The sequence below is a fragment of the Falco biarmicus genome, chromosome Z, assembly GCF_023638135.1.
Source record: "Falco biarmicus isolate bFalBia1 chromosome Z, bFalBia1.pri, whole genome shotgun sequence".
NCBI classification, from domain to species: Eukaryota; Metazoa; Chordata; class Aves; order Falconiformes; family Falconidae; genus Falco; species Falco biarmicus.
Window position 1 is genome coordinate 63,656,066 of NC_079311.1, and position 15,170 is coordinate 63,671,235.

The window sequence follows — 15,170 nt, forward strand, 5'->3', positions numbered from 1 at the left end:
AGGGCAGTGGTTGTGCCCCTCTACTGGGCACTGGGGTGAGGCCGCACCTCAAATACTGGGTTCAGTGTTGGGCCCCTCACTTCAAGAGGGACACTGAGGTGCTGGAGCGTGTCCAGAGAAGGGCAACAAAGCTGATGAAGGGTCTGGAGCACAAGTCTTATGAAAAGCAGCTGAGGGAGCTGGGGTGGTTTAACCTGGAGAAAAGGAGGCTCAGAGTAGACCTTACTGCTCTCTACAGCTGCCTGTGGTTGTCGATCTCTTCTCCCAAACAGCATGTGATAGGACAAGAGGAAATGGCCTCCAGCTGCACCAGGGGAGGTTTAGATTGAACCTCAAGAAAAATTTCTTCACTGTAAAGGTTGCCAAACATTGGAATAGGCTGCCCAGGGAAGTGGTTGAGTCACCATCCCTGGAGGTACTTAAAAAATGCGTAGATGTGGCTTAGCGAATGGTTTAGTGGCAGACTTGGCAGTGCTAGGTTAACAGCTGGATTCAATTATCTTAATCTTTTCCAACCTAAAGGATTCTATGATTCTAAAAAGGCAATAGTTATTTATCTGACTACAGATTACCAGCAACTTCCACTTACATGCAATGTGGGTCAACATAGCTATTAATGTTATATGGCAAAATCTGGGACCTAAACTCATCTAGACTTCCTTAGTTTTGAGAACTATAAGACACTAAGTGAATTAAACAACTTACCTAAACAACTATGGGGAAATGAAATCTAATGTTGATAAATGCAATCAATATATTCTGGAAAGGAAAAGTTCCCGACAACATACAGATGTATATTTAAAAAAAAATTACAGAAAAACAAAAAGATATCTATTTAAAAAAGAATTACAGAAAAACAATGGTCTGGGATCACTATGTTCACCTCTATTCTTAATATGACTATCACTTATTACACTTAGAAGTCACAGTCACAAAGGTAAGGTGTTAGCTGCTGGCTCACAGACATTTCAATAGTTCTGACCATTCAGTTTTAAAATGGACATTAAGAAGAAGAGTGTTCAAGTATAGCTAAAAATAAAATTATGAGCACAGATAAATTCTCTAAAGAAGAAAAAGGATCAGAGAGATGGAAATAGAAGTAACAGGATGTGATACAAATTAATTACATAACAAAGACAGCTCAGAGCTGCTATTTAAAACTAGGATATTTAAGAAGGGATGAAATATTCCCATACGCTACATAAAAAATGTTGCAGAAATCATTGTAAAAGGATGTAACAGATATCAGAGGCTATGCAGTAAAAATGTAATGGTAACAATAAAAAGGTTGGAATTTCAAATAAACTAGATGACCCATTAGTTGATGCCCTTGAGAGACATTAAACCTAACAGTTATGATTTAAACAAGAAATGTTTTACACTAGTCTGAATTAAAATGCAAATCTAAAGAACAGGCAAAGTGAAATTTGCGGTGGTGACCCATACCTTGGCCTGCAATTTAAACATGGATCATCTTCACAGAAAGTTTGCAATCAAAATAGAAATTCCACATCCCTGGGAGCTGAATGGAAAGCAATGGGGAAACAGATGTGCCTATAGTGCAGAATCAAGTCTGAACCACACACGACTATTGTAAGAAGAGACCAATACTCCTACTGCCAGCTGGGAAATACAGGGAGCCAGAACAAGCTCTTTCACATAGTCACTGAGGACGACTCAATTCCATGATTACAAAACCAACCCCTGCCATAACACAAGCAAATCTGCCTCAAGAACTGCTTTTACTGATCAAGCCCCTGGAAACAAAGTAGTTAAGTGATTAACATTAGCCATGCTTACCTCCACTATCAGAGAACCTTTATTGTTAGATATAGTATTTATCTTTATTGTAAGACCGAAAAGCATTTAGAAATAGCCTATAAAACCAAAATATACCTTAATTTTACCTATATACATATACACACACCGAACATGTAGGCATGTCTGAGAAAGAACTGTAGGAGACACTGACATTTATGTGTTTCTGACACCTTACCTGGACGAGATGGATTAGGGTGGTTAGAATGGCACATCGTAGCATATTGTGTTCCTCACTCTGTTTCCAAAGGAGCGGTAAATACTGAACCAAACATCCTACATATGGTTGTATCTGAAGTTCAGAAGACAAATTTGTTTCTTAATGTGTGGAACAAGGCCATTAATTTATCCCAAGCATGATTTCTGAAACATTTAAGGGCTGTTTTTTTCATAGTAAAAACACAGAGAGTTCGCTTTAATTTACTCCCTCTCCTCTTTCTAAAACCCTGTATTCCGTACTCTATGACTGAAGTAACCTCTGACTGCACAGCATTTTGAAAAGAACACATTACTTAGGGTAATATTTGTGCATGTCAATTGGGCCTAAGTAGTAAACAGAACACACAAAAAAATACTTAATTTGATAACCAGATATATTTTCATCTTAATATATTCTTCACTTCAGCGTAATTCCTAAGACGCAGTAAAAAAAAACCCAAAACGCTGAATAACCTCTGAAGTTATCCATCCTTTGAGCAAGGGTTGGACTATATGCCTCCAGAGGTATGTCCCGGCCTAAAGTTTTTCTGTGATGTTCTACAATACTAAAAGGTTAATCTATTTGTCTTCTAAAGTACTTAATCAGGAATTAACTTAAACAGATTTAAAGGTTCTTTCTCAACTTGTTTTTTTCTGCTGCTTCTCTTAACTGATCTAAAAAGGCAGGGAAATCTGTTGTCATGTTGACTTTTTTTCTACAAGGGACAATTAGGAAAGCTTCATTTGGTGGTCAGACAGGATTACTTCAGAAAGGAGGTAAACTCAATTATGTCTGTCCTTAATACAGCCACCCCGTGAAAAAAAAAATGAGTCAAAAGCAGTCAACAAATCCTTTTTTAATTTTGCAAAAACTTCTTCAATTTCTTTATGTGTAAGCTGAAGAATATAATTTAACACTACGAAGGAAGTACTGAAAATTCCCGATGTGAACTTGAAACTTTTCATGCAGTTAAGGAGAGTGCTGTACAGGCACCCGTGATCCCTATCAGTGCCAACGAGAGATTACAAATTTGACTGTGCAGTCCCTAGGAGTGTGGAAGAGTGTGGAACATCCTGTTCCCTAGAATGTCTCTCCTGATATGTAAGATTTAATAAAACCCCAGTTCAGATACAAGATGATACAATTAGAATAAATTACTATTTAAAAAAAAGAAAATTGCAAGAAATGCAGTAAGATAAGCAGTTAAAGACTTTCTGTGCTCTAAAAGGTGAGTCGATAAAAAAAATCCGAAGTAAATAAAGTAGTAACCGAGCAAGAACATTTTACAGAAAAGACAAACAAGAACTGAAAAGTGAAAAAAGAACCAAGTAATGTAAACAATGCAGGCATCTACCAAAAACAATAACCAGTCTATTAATTCATGACATTTTCCTCCTATTTTTGTAAAAGCCAAAAATATCAAGTCCTCCTCTGTGTTCTTAGTACAAAGCAAACACTGAAATGTATCTTAAAAAAAAATACCTGTGTATTGACTCTTTCAATCACACAAGACAGAACGTGAAGAACATGCATTTTGGTATCACATTGTGTTACTTCCTGAAGTAGTTGAAAGAGCAGTGTAAACATGGATTCCAGATACTACAAGAAAAATAAACAATTACAGATTAGACCACCAAAAATAAAACTGGTGACATGGATTGGTGATTTTCCTTTATGCTTGTAACTTCAAGACATCCATGAACTTTAAAAGACACGTACAAAGTGTGCAAAATGTTAGTCTCATTTGGAAAAATGCACGCTAGCCAATCACTGCCTAAACAAGATTAAAAAAATTCAGATATGCTCTTATGTAACAGTTCACACATGATCAGTTTGAGCATATATCCTTTTCACGTTTTGGTAAGCGTGAACACAACTTCACAGATAAAATACAATCAAGAAAGCTGAAGGCTGTCTCTCTAGAAGAAGCACTTTGTTAAGAGTCAAAGCAAAGGAAAGCCTTCCAGCTTTGGGGTCAGTAAATAAAATTTATATAGTGAACTCAAAAAGACATCTTAAACAATTCCAATGGTTACAGTGTAGATGCACTCTGCATTTTTATTTTGTTTATTCTTAAGTGAGTTGCAATGAACATGGAAGTCAACCAAATAAGAAAAAGCACCTGCTAAATTTGAGTGATCCAAATAAATCTTTGCTGTATTTATTGCTAACATTTCGTTGTTTACCTAATGACAACAGTAACAACCACTGTAAAGAACACAATAGAAGACTGAGAAATTCTGTGGGTTTTTTAAAGGCACTATTTAACCACATGCTTATATTTAATATTTGCATGAAACAGCAAGTTGGAAAGTAGTGTGTGAAATAGGCATACTGGAAAGCCACACTACTATGGAGATGTAATTATTAAAATACAGCATTCATATTGTCTTAGCATGAAGAAACTTGCATCTGATAACACACGGTATATATAGTACTAAACACAATACTAGGAAGTTGTAATAGTCATAACACTGAAAGGGTTTGAATTGTCTCTCTGTATATTGCACATTAGCAACCTTAGCAGCAGCAGTATGAAGACTGGCAAAAAAAAAAAAAAAGACATACACACATACTGATTACTAAATAGTGTGTTTTAAAATGAAAAGAGATTTTTTTTTCCTGCTTTCTCTATGCATCTGTCTGCTTATCAGAATATGCCCATATAAATGCTCTTACCGGTAAGAACTGGTCAGTTCTGAACTCGAAGTCATCTACAGGTAAACAAACATTGAGGAAAAATACAGATTGCAGATGGATACAAGACTCAAGCAAATATTCCACAGATACAGAAAAATTATAATGTGAAGAATTTGGTACCAAGTTTAAAATTATTTATTTTCTGGTAACTCTGGAAACTAATCAAACATTTTTGCCAATAAAAGGATATTTAACTTCAGTGTCGTAGCTGTCTCAATACGGACCTGAAAGACAGAAGTAAAGAAGCATCATGCATACATCCATTAAACTTTTGGTATCTCTGACAATATCAAACCAGCTGCTGTTTTGGCAACTGAATCACCCTACGCATTCTGTCCTCCTCTAAGAAATGTAGTTAGTTCAACTAAAACATTTTAATTTGCTTTTAGTATCCTTTACATTTTTATTTGGCATTGCTATAGTGGTACCACCTGGAGAAACTACTAGGGCAAAATCTTCATGAAGGTCACAAAAGAATTAAAGAAGATATCTAGCCTGTTATAAAAACTCCTGCAATAGAAAATGAATTTAGTACGGAATTATCTTATGGCTTGCTGTCACCCAAAAAGTATGTATGGGCTTGTTCTTCCCTGGTAGATGGTTCAGATGCTCAGAAAGCATTAAGTGAAAACAGTCACAACGTTGACACAGAAACACATCCTGCTCTACTAAAGCTGTCTGCAATCACAGAAATAACTGTTATGATTGTCAATTACTAACATTTAAATAACAAACTAGCTAGGTTCATTTGTTGGCTGCTAGGTCTGTTTGTTTAAAAATAAAACCAAAAGAAACAGTCTTGAAACCAGCTTCTCAACTCAACCTCACCTGCTAGTAAAGTGAAATTGTAGCTTAAAACCGCAGAATTTTATTCAACAGCTTACCAACCAATGCCATTTATCATATTCTACCAGCAGATAATTATGTTGATGCTTAAATAATACTGTATACTGCAGAGACTAGCCACAGAATAACCCTGTTATACCTACACAAAGTGTTCATTTGTTTATAAATTAATCTCAAGACACTTCACAACTGTCGCCCTACAAAGCGGACTGTTGCTGTTGCCATTCATTTCCCCACCAAAGACATCACCTAGTAAATACCTTAAGGGCTCGTTTCATGTTTTTGACCTTGTAGCTCAACATCTCCCCAGTTCAACACCCCCTCAATTCCCAACAGATTATCTTTTGCAAGACACAACAGACTTTAAGGTATGATGTCATTAAATTCTAAATCAAGTTTACACAAGGTATGGTATTTAAGTTTCACCTGTGTTTACAGAACAAATGTGTAATCCAAAACATCACTTACTATACTTACCACTAAGTCCTGGTCTTGAAGCAAGTTACGAATTGCCTCATATAACACAGGTCTCAAGTCTGATTTGAATTTTACAGAAATCCACTGTCCAATCAGCCAAATTACTCGTCGGCGTATTGGTTTGTATCTTTAAAATCAGGGAAAAAAATTGTACTCATTAACGCATTATACTTGCTGTTGTTGAATACTTTGATGAAAAAGAAATTTAAGAGTCACTAGGAAAATAGCATTCTTCAAAACAATGAGTAAAAGATTTAGTTTGTCAAGATCAACTTTAGAACTTTAGTACAGAATTCCTTTTCATCAAAATCCTTCACTAGAAGGTTTAGTAAAGTCCAGCTTAGTCTGAAAAAGAATTTTTATCCTAAATGACTGAATCTTGAAGGTCTCACTAGAAATACAGTTTGTTCTTCAAACAGCACACCAATAAAATAAAAAATAAATCTTATATTTATTACTGCCATCATGGCACCTACCGCTTTCACCAGTTTCGAGCAGTTTCCTTGACATTCCTTTTATGCTCAAAATTTTAGGTCAGATCAATTTAAAAATGCAAACTTAACTACTGCATTACAGCAACAGCCAGAGTATTTCATGTCATCAGTCTAAAACTATCCTCAGAAAAAACTGATGTTAGCTTGAGAGTCAACAGGACGAAAAACCAGGACAACAATAAGCTGAATTGCCTAACAATGACTGAGAAAAGCACTCCCTACAGCTGCTGTTTTTCTCTACTGATCAGGAACAGTAGGTCAGCTTTAAATGTTTAACCTGCACATATAAAAAGCTATGGAAGATGAATCCTATACAAAATTTTTAACTAAAATTCTTTTGCCTAAATATATTTTCCATTCGATGAACTTCTGCCTTGTAAGCCATCAAGACAGCAATTTAAACTGAAGTTACTGAGGCTTCTTTACATTTAATAAATGTCATTCATTAAACATTCCATAACCATGAGATAATTAACAAAGTACACCTTCTGAGAACAAGAAGGTTGTGGAAGTAGCATGTATGCAGCAGTTCACTCGTCTGGAACATAAAGCTAAAAAGCAGTAATATTCCAGTGTTGTCACATCAATACTTTCTTTCTCAGCAGGAAAAGTTGCCTTAAGATTTAATTACTGCAAAAAACTGTATTCAATAAATTACTATCCTATTACAGAAAAGTTTCTCCTTAATTAGTACAAAACTAAATGTTATGACAAGTGATAAATTTGGCAACGCAATGTTTCTAAAAATCTTTAAGAATATTTTTTCATTAATCCCCTTTTTCTCCTACTGCTATAGTCATGGTTGACAGTATCAACTGAATAATGGGCCATATATGATTTATTTAAAGAACGTGTGCTCATGTTTATCTGAGGAGACCCTTATTGTTAACTTGAGGATGTACTAAATCCTTAAATTAACTTGAAGATGCACTACATCCAAATGGGTGACAGGGAGTGTGCTAATTGTCCAGGCACAAGATATGTTAATATTGTTAACCTGAAGATATACTAAATCATTGAATGAGAATGTGCTAATTGTCCAGGTTCGAGATACGTTAATGACTTCCCAGATTGTTAATGAATAGACATGAGTGACTTGTATAAAGAGGGGGCTGAAAGGTTCCCTCGGTGTGCATGACTTGGGTGGAGTGATCCCCCATGCACCCAGCACTGCTGGATAAAGATAGCCTCCGCTCGCCTGAATATTGCTGACTGATTCTTCAACTCACAACAGACAATGAAACATTCAAAGAAAACAAAACACAGCAAATGCTATGGTCACTGCTAACAAGACATAGGTTTGTGCTGCCAAACATGAACTAGTTTGTGAACATGCATGCTAATCACCACGGGGCATTCTGTGGGGCAGCAGATCATGCCCCCCAGTCCACTTAATCTGAACTGCATATGTGTTCCTGAAGCTGTCAATAAAGCAGCACTCCATTGAAACTATTATTACCATCTCCCCTTATTGACATGGTGGCCTCCAATGATGCTGGCAGTAGAAGCACTTGAAGCAAACAAGGCTTCAGATAAAGGATAACTATAGAACTTCTGCACGCTTCTGTTCCCAGAGGAATTTCATCCTGGGACATCACAAACTCCAACCAAATGGTTAGACAGGTGTCTGACTGACTGTAAGTACAACTGTATCAACTGTAGAAGACTTTTGTCAGTTTTACTTATGCTGTTTGTGGATATAATGAAAATACTAAAGCCAGGATGTGCTGCAAATACCATGGTGGCTTTGTTCAGAGATCAGTGCTGGTGTGGCATAATAACAAAGGATCAATCATTCACAAAAGTGCTCTCATTTTTCCTGCTCTTCTGACATTTAACCTAACCATTAGAACTACTTGGCCACTGGTAGACAGCACAGTGAAGTTGAGATCAAAGACTAATGAGAGAACGAGTAAGAACATTAGTAGACACCAGGTAGACAACTGTGGCAATCATTCTGTGACTCTCAATTAAGGTTATACATCTAAAAGTAATTAATTTTTTATAAAAGTGCATTGTAATGAAAAGAAACATTTTGATATTACTAAGTTTAGCAGGATTTTCCACTCTACATGAAATCATACTGTATTTGTAAATCAGGAATTTTTAACTAGCATTTAGGAATAAGAAAGCTGGCTACCAACTCATTATGGATAGTCATTTTTGATATTGCTAAGTTTAGCAGGATTTTCCACTCTACGTGAAATCGTACTGTATTTGTAAATCAGGAATTTTTAACTAGCATTTGAAGAGTATTATCAAACGTATCAGGTAACAATTATGTCTGGGACAAACTGCAAAGGTAGGAGAAAAAAAAAACCAGTAGAATTCTTCAAAGGACACTAGGGTCACTGCTAATGACTGATGAAAGAAACGGGACATATTTCTTCAGAGTCAAAGGATGATTTGGAACTCATCTGATGAGGATTAGCAGGTACAAATGCAGTCACTGTCCTTCTGCAGAGGGAAGAGTGACAGTTTGAGGAACAGGGAGGACACTGTCTTCTAGTCTATAGAGATGGACAGCTCAGTCTGTACTCAGATGTCAAATAAAAAAAAATCTTTCAGAACACCCCATGATATCTGCTAAACAAAAAAAAGGTACCCATGTGAAGGCCATCCAAGTGCAAGGGACCTTGGCAAGAAGGAAAATCCACAGCAGATGGGCTATATAACACTCTTTATGTAGAATCAGCCTGTAATCATTCACACTTTACAACACAACCCTAATAGTTACTTCCCCACTTTACTGCTGGCAAAATTAACAGAACAGTGCTACAAAGGGCTTGTATTTAAACTAGGAGAGAAAAGCTAAGCTAGGTTTTACAGAGATTATCCAACAGGTTTCAGTTGGACTTTTCTGCCTAAAAGGCGCCGGGGTCTCAGGAGACCTAAATACCTTTCTTTAAATGAGCAAAGGTGGTTGTCCTGAGAAAGTTTAGTCAAACTCAAATATATCCAAAAGGACAGACATAATATTTCTACAGAACTCTGGAAGTATCCACTACACAGCAATTTAAGCAAACAGAAACTGTCAGGAACACTGTCACTTTTGTGACTATCAGTTATCTATGTCATACCTCTGCTCACTTAGTAGATATGTTTAAATACTGAGTATTTTTCAAGCCTTGCAATTATGACATTATACATTACCAGATTTGTTTCAACATTTCATATTTAAATGATGAAGGCATAACAATCCAAGGTGTTTACCTGTTATGAGAAACCTGTAGTTCTGCTAACAGTTGATTTTTAAACCACTGATCAAAATCCACACTATCAAATAGTTCATAAGCAGCCAGTCCAACCGCATTATACACTGGGGGGAAAAAAGGTTATGCTTTTTTAATTTAATGTGCAACATTTAATTTGTATTAAGTTTCAAAAAACATTTTTGATAACCTGAACATAATAAAAAAACAAAACTAAAGCACATCTTTCTGAAGAAAGATACTACATGTCTATGCAATTGTACAAAAATTATAGGAAAACTACATGTAAAATCTTGGTAGCTAAGTAACTTGCCATTTCTTTATATGGAATGCATTTTGGGTTGTTTAAAAAAATACTGCAACAGTTATAACGAAAAACTGTAAACTAAAGTGTGCCTTATAAACATAATTGTTTACAGAAACACCTTTACAATGGTGAAGGGAACTCTGAAGGACATTTTAGTAAAAGAATGGTATTACACAAGGCAATTCAGACTCCTGAAAGTAGTTAACAGCCATAAGAACAATTAAGATCTTATTCTAATATCAAAAATGGTTCCATCAGAGGTCTTAAACGATTCTTTTCTTTTGGCATAAAATCTCCTTACTTGTAAAATGGACGGAGTATCTCCATGGAAGCACTGTAGCTCATTTATTTGCAGAGAGAATAGGACAGTAAAAGGGATTGTCTAAGGGCTTGTTTCACAAAAAAAGCTGAAAAAAGCACCATATTTTTACATAAGCATTTTGAAAAGTGAAGACTGACATCAAGTGAAAAGAGAAATAGGATTTAGGTCCTACTTTCCAAATGTCTTAAAAAAAATATCTTGTAAATTCTTCACAAAATCTTTAGTTGAGCACATACACAAAAGCGGCTCTGTTACTTCAAAGTAAAGCAAACATAATTTACCCGCATCCTTAATCAGTACAGCATTGGTATCTTCCATGTTGGTAGATCCTAAAAGATAAAGTTAAAATAAAGAAAAAAGCATAACTAAAAATGCAAGCAACTTTGCACTTATACACTTCAAATAAATATGCTGTGAATCAAGACTGCTTCACTGTTCTTGTTTCATTCACAAATTCACCTATTTCAGTTTCAGTATTTTCTTCAGTGAACATACTAACATCAAATCTCTGCTTTCATACCCTACTTTTGATTGACTTCAGAACCGAACATTTTTAACAGCAACATGCAAGTAAGTCAGAGGCATTTAATTTAAATTAACAGACTCAAAACCTGCAAATTGCTGGACTGTCAATGACGTGGAACTATTTCCAACAGAGTCCTAGACATAGTCCCTATATACTTTACTTACGTGTGCATGTGTGCTTACAGCAAAGATTTCCCAAAATCCTAAGAATTAATGAATTCTTAATATCATCTATTAATTCAACAGCAACTCTCACAAAAAAGGCTACTAGGGGCAAAAAGAAAAAAAAAAGCATGTGTGTCTTTCAGCATGGAAGTATTAACTTCCATAATTCTTGGAAAAGAATGAAAAAACTGTCATTCCTGCTGTAAGGAACATTTTACCATTTCCTGTATCACAGCACAGCAAGCCATCTTGAAACTTATGTACATAAAATATTTTATGAAAAAATTCTGTGAAGTCAGAAGCCACCCTCAGAAAATTACTATTATTTCAATTTAATAGAACATACAGATCCATTCTGGTAAGTTCAAATACAAAATACTGACAGTCAGGTCAGATACAACCTGGGGAAGCAACCTAAGCTGAAATGACAGGGAAAATTAAGTGGGAGCTACCATGCTCATTACTTTTCATGGCCACTATAAAACTTAGTTTGAGGGCAAACAATCATAGAAGAGAACAGAAAGAAAACTTGAATAATATCTCAGTCTATAAAGACTTCAATCTTCATACAGAAAAACATCAAAGTTTTAAAGCCAATTCTTCAGATTCAGAAAGTCCTCTAGACTCTCCAAAATGACAGCTTAACTTGAACTTTTTCTTTCTTTTAAGGGTTTTTGTTCCCCAGGATTTTTGCAGAGACATGGCAGAACTACCATTTACTGTCTTGCAACATTTGAACACGAAGTTTCCAGCAAAACAACCTACAGACCTTATTAAGCTTGTTGAACATTCTCAAGAAGGCCTGAAACCTCATGACAGTAGAAATGCCCCAATCTTTGTCAGTCATCTACAATAGTTACGACAAAAAGTAAAGAATCCTTAGGATTCCCTCCTCCTATATACACACTACATTTTCCTTGTGGTAGGTTTAGAACTAATTTTGAAATATTAACATGTTCTTCCAAAAATACACAGTGAATGTACTATGTAAAGCTAGATATCCTAAAGTAGAATTGTTTAACAGTTGACAAAAGCAAATATAAAGAATTCTATGCTTTACAGTTCCTTTATTTTTTAAAATACTTACCTTGTAGACTCTGAACCATTTCTAAAAGCACAGGGGTAAGCGTCTGATTGTATTCATGGAAAATATCAATAAAAAGAACTTCTGTGCACGGCTGAAAAATTACAAGATCTCTTTTATAATCTATCAAAATAAAGGCAATTAAAATACACTATGCTAAAATCAAGTGCTGAATATCTTACACAAAATGTCACCATTTAAAACGCAATACCCTGTAGCAAAATTAGTATTATATGAAATACCACCCTTCCTAGTATACAGTATGCCTAACACTAGCAAGACTCTGACGACTGTATCTATATCAGCCAGCTCTGCCACAGAAGAAAAACAGCTCTGTGGAGAGAAACAGCTGGTGCTGAGAAGCCAGTGACTACCCTGTATGTCATAGTTTCTTTCTGGATTACATAATAGCTGAGTCATATGGACTGAACACCCATTTGCACTTGGAACACAATAGATGCACAGGGTGGGGTTTTTTTTTTAGTTTTAAAATGAAAGTAACCCAGAAAACAAATCTTGAGCTCTCTCTCCAAAGGAAACCACAGCAGTGATAGCTGGAAGATTCACTACAACAGCATACTTTTGATCTGAACTAAAACGTTAATAGAGAATCATAGAATCATTTAGTTTGGAAGAGACCTTTAAGATCATCAAGTCCAAACATTAATCCAGGACTGCCAAGTCCCAATAGTAAACCATGTCCCTACGGACCGCATCTATGCTATTTTTTGAACACTTCAGGGATGGCAATTTCACATCCCTGGGAAGCCTGTTGCTGCATCTAAAACTTTCTTCATTCATCATGCCTACTAATGAAGTCCTAAGTGGTAGTAAGTTACCAGTTTGAAGAAGAGACAACTTCTACTGGGTTTAATCACAGTCAGATACTACACAGTACAAACACCTGACAAAATTCCTTTTCTCTCCCTCCCAAAATTCCAATGTATTTCAGCATGTTTGAACATTATAAAGGAACAAAGCTAATTTACACTAATTCTAGTTAAATTTCTTTAAGTATTTTTTGAACTAAGTATTTTTTGAATAATATTTCTTTATTTTAAATTCTAAAAAATAAATATTCTAAAATGAATTCTTTAACTAAGTATTTTTTTGAAAAGCATAAGCTTATCTTTCTACGAAATATCTTTTCTCTTGGTAACAAGGCTACCAAGACATGCACGCAGAAATGCTGAATGGTTTTCAAATTGAAACACTTACCCTGAGACTGTACTTCCAAGAATCTCCTCCTGTCTCTTCTACAGCTATTATTTCACAAAGAAAGAGAAAAAGTATTACTTCACTATGGTTCAAATCGTTTCATATTTAGATATGTGGCTATCACAGACCACTGAGAAATCTGTTGTTAACAAAAACAATCTCTAGAGGCAGTATCTGTACATGTAACAAGACTGCAGAAAATAAAACAGCCAATATGGCAGTAACGAACTTGCAGAGCCAACCTGGATATGAAACTTTTACACCAGTATCTAAATAAACTGCAACCAACTATACAACGTTTCTTACTGAAGCCTTCTGGGTCTTCCTCCCACATGGTTAATTCTTCATTTGTCAGCAGAAAATAGTGAGTGACTAGTCTCCTACATATTTCCATTAGTGTGGGGTATGTGAAAAATGCTGTCTTTATCTTATGCGCTTCAAGAGTTTCAGGACTGCTATCTGAAATAAGACACAGAAAATTCCAAATTACAACTAAGCAGCTTAATGATCTAATGAACAGTAATCTAATAAAATTAGAAAGAAATCAACAGAAGTTCTTATCCTCAGAGGAAAAAAAGAAAGAAAATATATATTTTCATGGCAAACTTTCATAACAGACTTTCAGGTCTTTTCAAAGCAACTTAAAACCCAAAATTCATTTACTTTTAAGAGAGTTCTCTAACAGCACAATTAGACTGAAGGGTTGTGATGGCTTCACAAAGTATTTATAACATTCTTCAGCTAATATGTAGATGAAAAAACTTACCCTGCTGCTTTTGGTGTTTTGTTTTTTTTATTTAGCATTACTGAATTTAAAAACAGACAGAATGCAAAGGAAGATTTATTTATACTTATTCATAAAGTTTATCCAAATTCGATCTTAAAAATAAATAGGGGTTTTTTTAAGAGTTAATATTGGTTAAATAAAGCAGCAATATAACCAAGTACTGTATACTACAGAACCAACAGGAACACTGTATGTCAGGCAGAAATTAAGAAAAATTTTCTAATTTTTTTAATCAACTCGTTCTCAATGAGTCAAGGGCTATAGCTTTTATCAGAACGTGCTATATTCTTCTCAAGTGACCACATTTCTATTTCAAAAACTCAAACAAAATTACAAACTTTTGCACATATAAATTTCTGTTAATAATCAGTGGATTTAGGACAATCTAATATATTATAAAATTAAGGAATAACACTGAAATATATCAGTACTTTGAAGAACTTTTAAATGCTGGGTTTGTGTCATCTTTCTGAAACATATCAGTATGTTCACAAAACTTCTATTCCCCCAAGTATCGAAAGAGAATGCTAATTGTTATCTAGTCATTGCCAAATGGTAAACCAATGCGGAAGATCAGTTTGTTGTTTTGGGTTTTTAATAGAGTTCACTTCCATTTTTCATTACACATCCATACATACAACAGTGTATGAATTATTCAGAATGAAACACAGTCCTACTAAGCAGAACATATAATTTCCTTTATATACGATTACACATCAAATTTACTGTGTTTCTGTATTTCAGAGTACTAGTATTAGTTAATCACACCAAATAACCCATTTTATCAAACATTTCTCAATGGAAAGACGCATCAAACCAGCTGATGAAAATAAACCAAATTCCATACCTCAACACTTTTTAAAATCAAAGATCATCACTCTCCTTGTGTATTAAAAATTACTTTAGCAAGTCAACATATATATATATAAATATTTTAAACATCAAAATAAGAATTATCTACATAGAGAAAAGCTTACATTGCTAACTATTCAAACATTCAATGCTTCAAAAGAATG

At 35.0% G+C, this 15,170-nt stretch overlaps 1 protein-coding gene across 6 annotated transcripts in view; it reads right to left on the reverse strand.

Moving 5' to 3' along the window:
* Positions 1–15,170, reverse strand: part of IPO11 (importin 11) — a 99,822-nt gene that overhangs the window by 45,997 nt on the left and 38,655 nt on the right. For all 6 annotated transcript variants that reach the window (XM_056325413.1, XM_056325416.1, XM_056325414.1 and 3 more), the window contains exons 14-23: positions 13,674–13,826; positions 13,368–13,411; positions 12,153–12,243; positions 10,657–10,704; positions 9,748–9,853; positions 6,041–6,167; positions 4,908–4,941; positions 4,697–4,737; positions 3,500–3,616; positions 1,997–2,110 (exon numbers count right to left, since the gene is read on the reverse strand). In XM_056325413.1, coding sequence (XP_056181388.1) covers positions 1,997–2,110; positions 3,500–3,616; positions 4,697–4,737; positions 4,908–4,941; positions 6,041–6,167; positions 9,748–9,853; positions 10,657–10,704; positions 12,153–12,243; positions 13,368–13,411; positions 13,674–13,826 — 875 coding nt within the window. The remainder of the gene's footprint in view (positions 1–1,996; positions 2,111–3,499; positions 3,617–4,696; positions 4,738–4,907; positions 4,942–6,040; positions 6,168–9,747; positions 9,854–10,656; positions 10,705–12,152; positions 12,244–13,367; positions 13,412–13,673; positions 13,827–15,170) is intronic.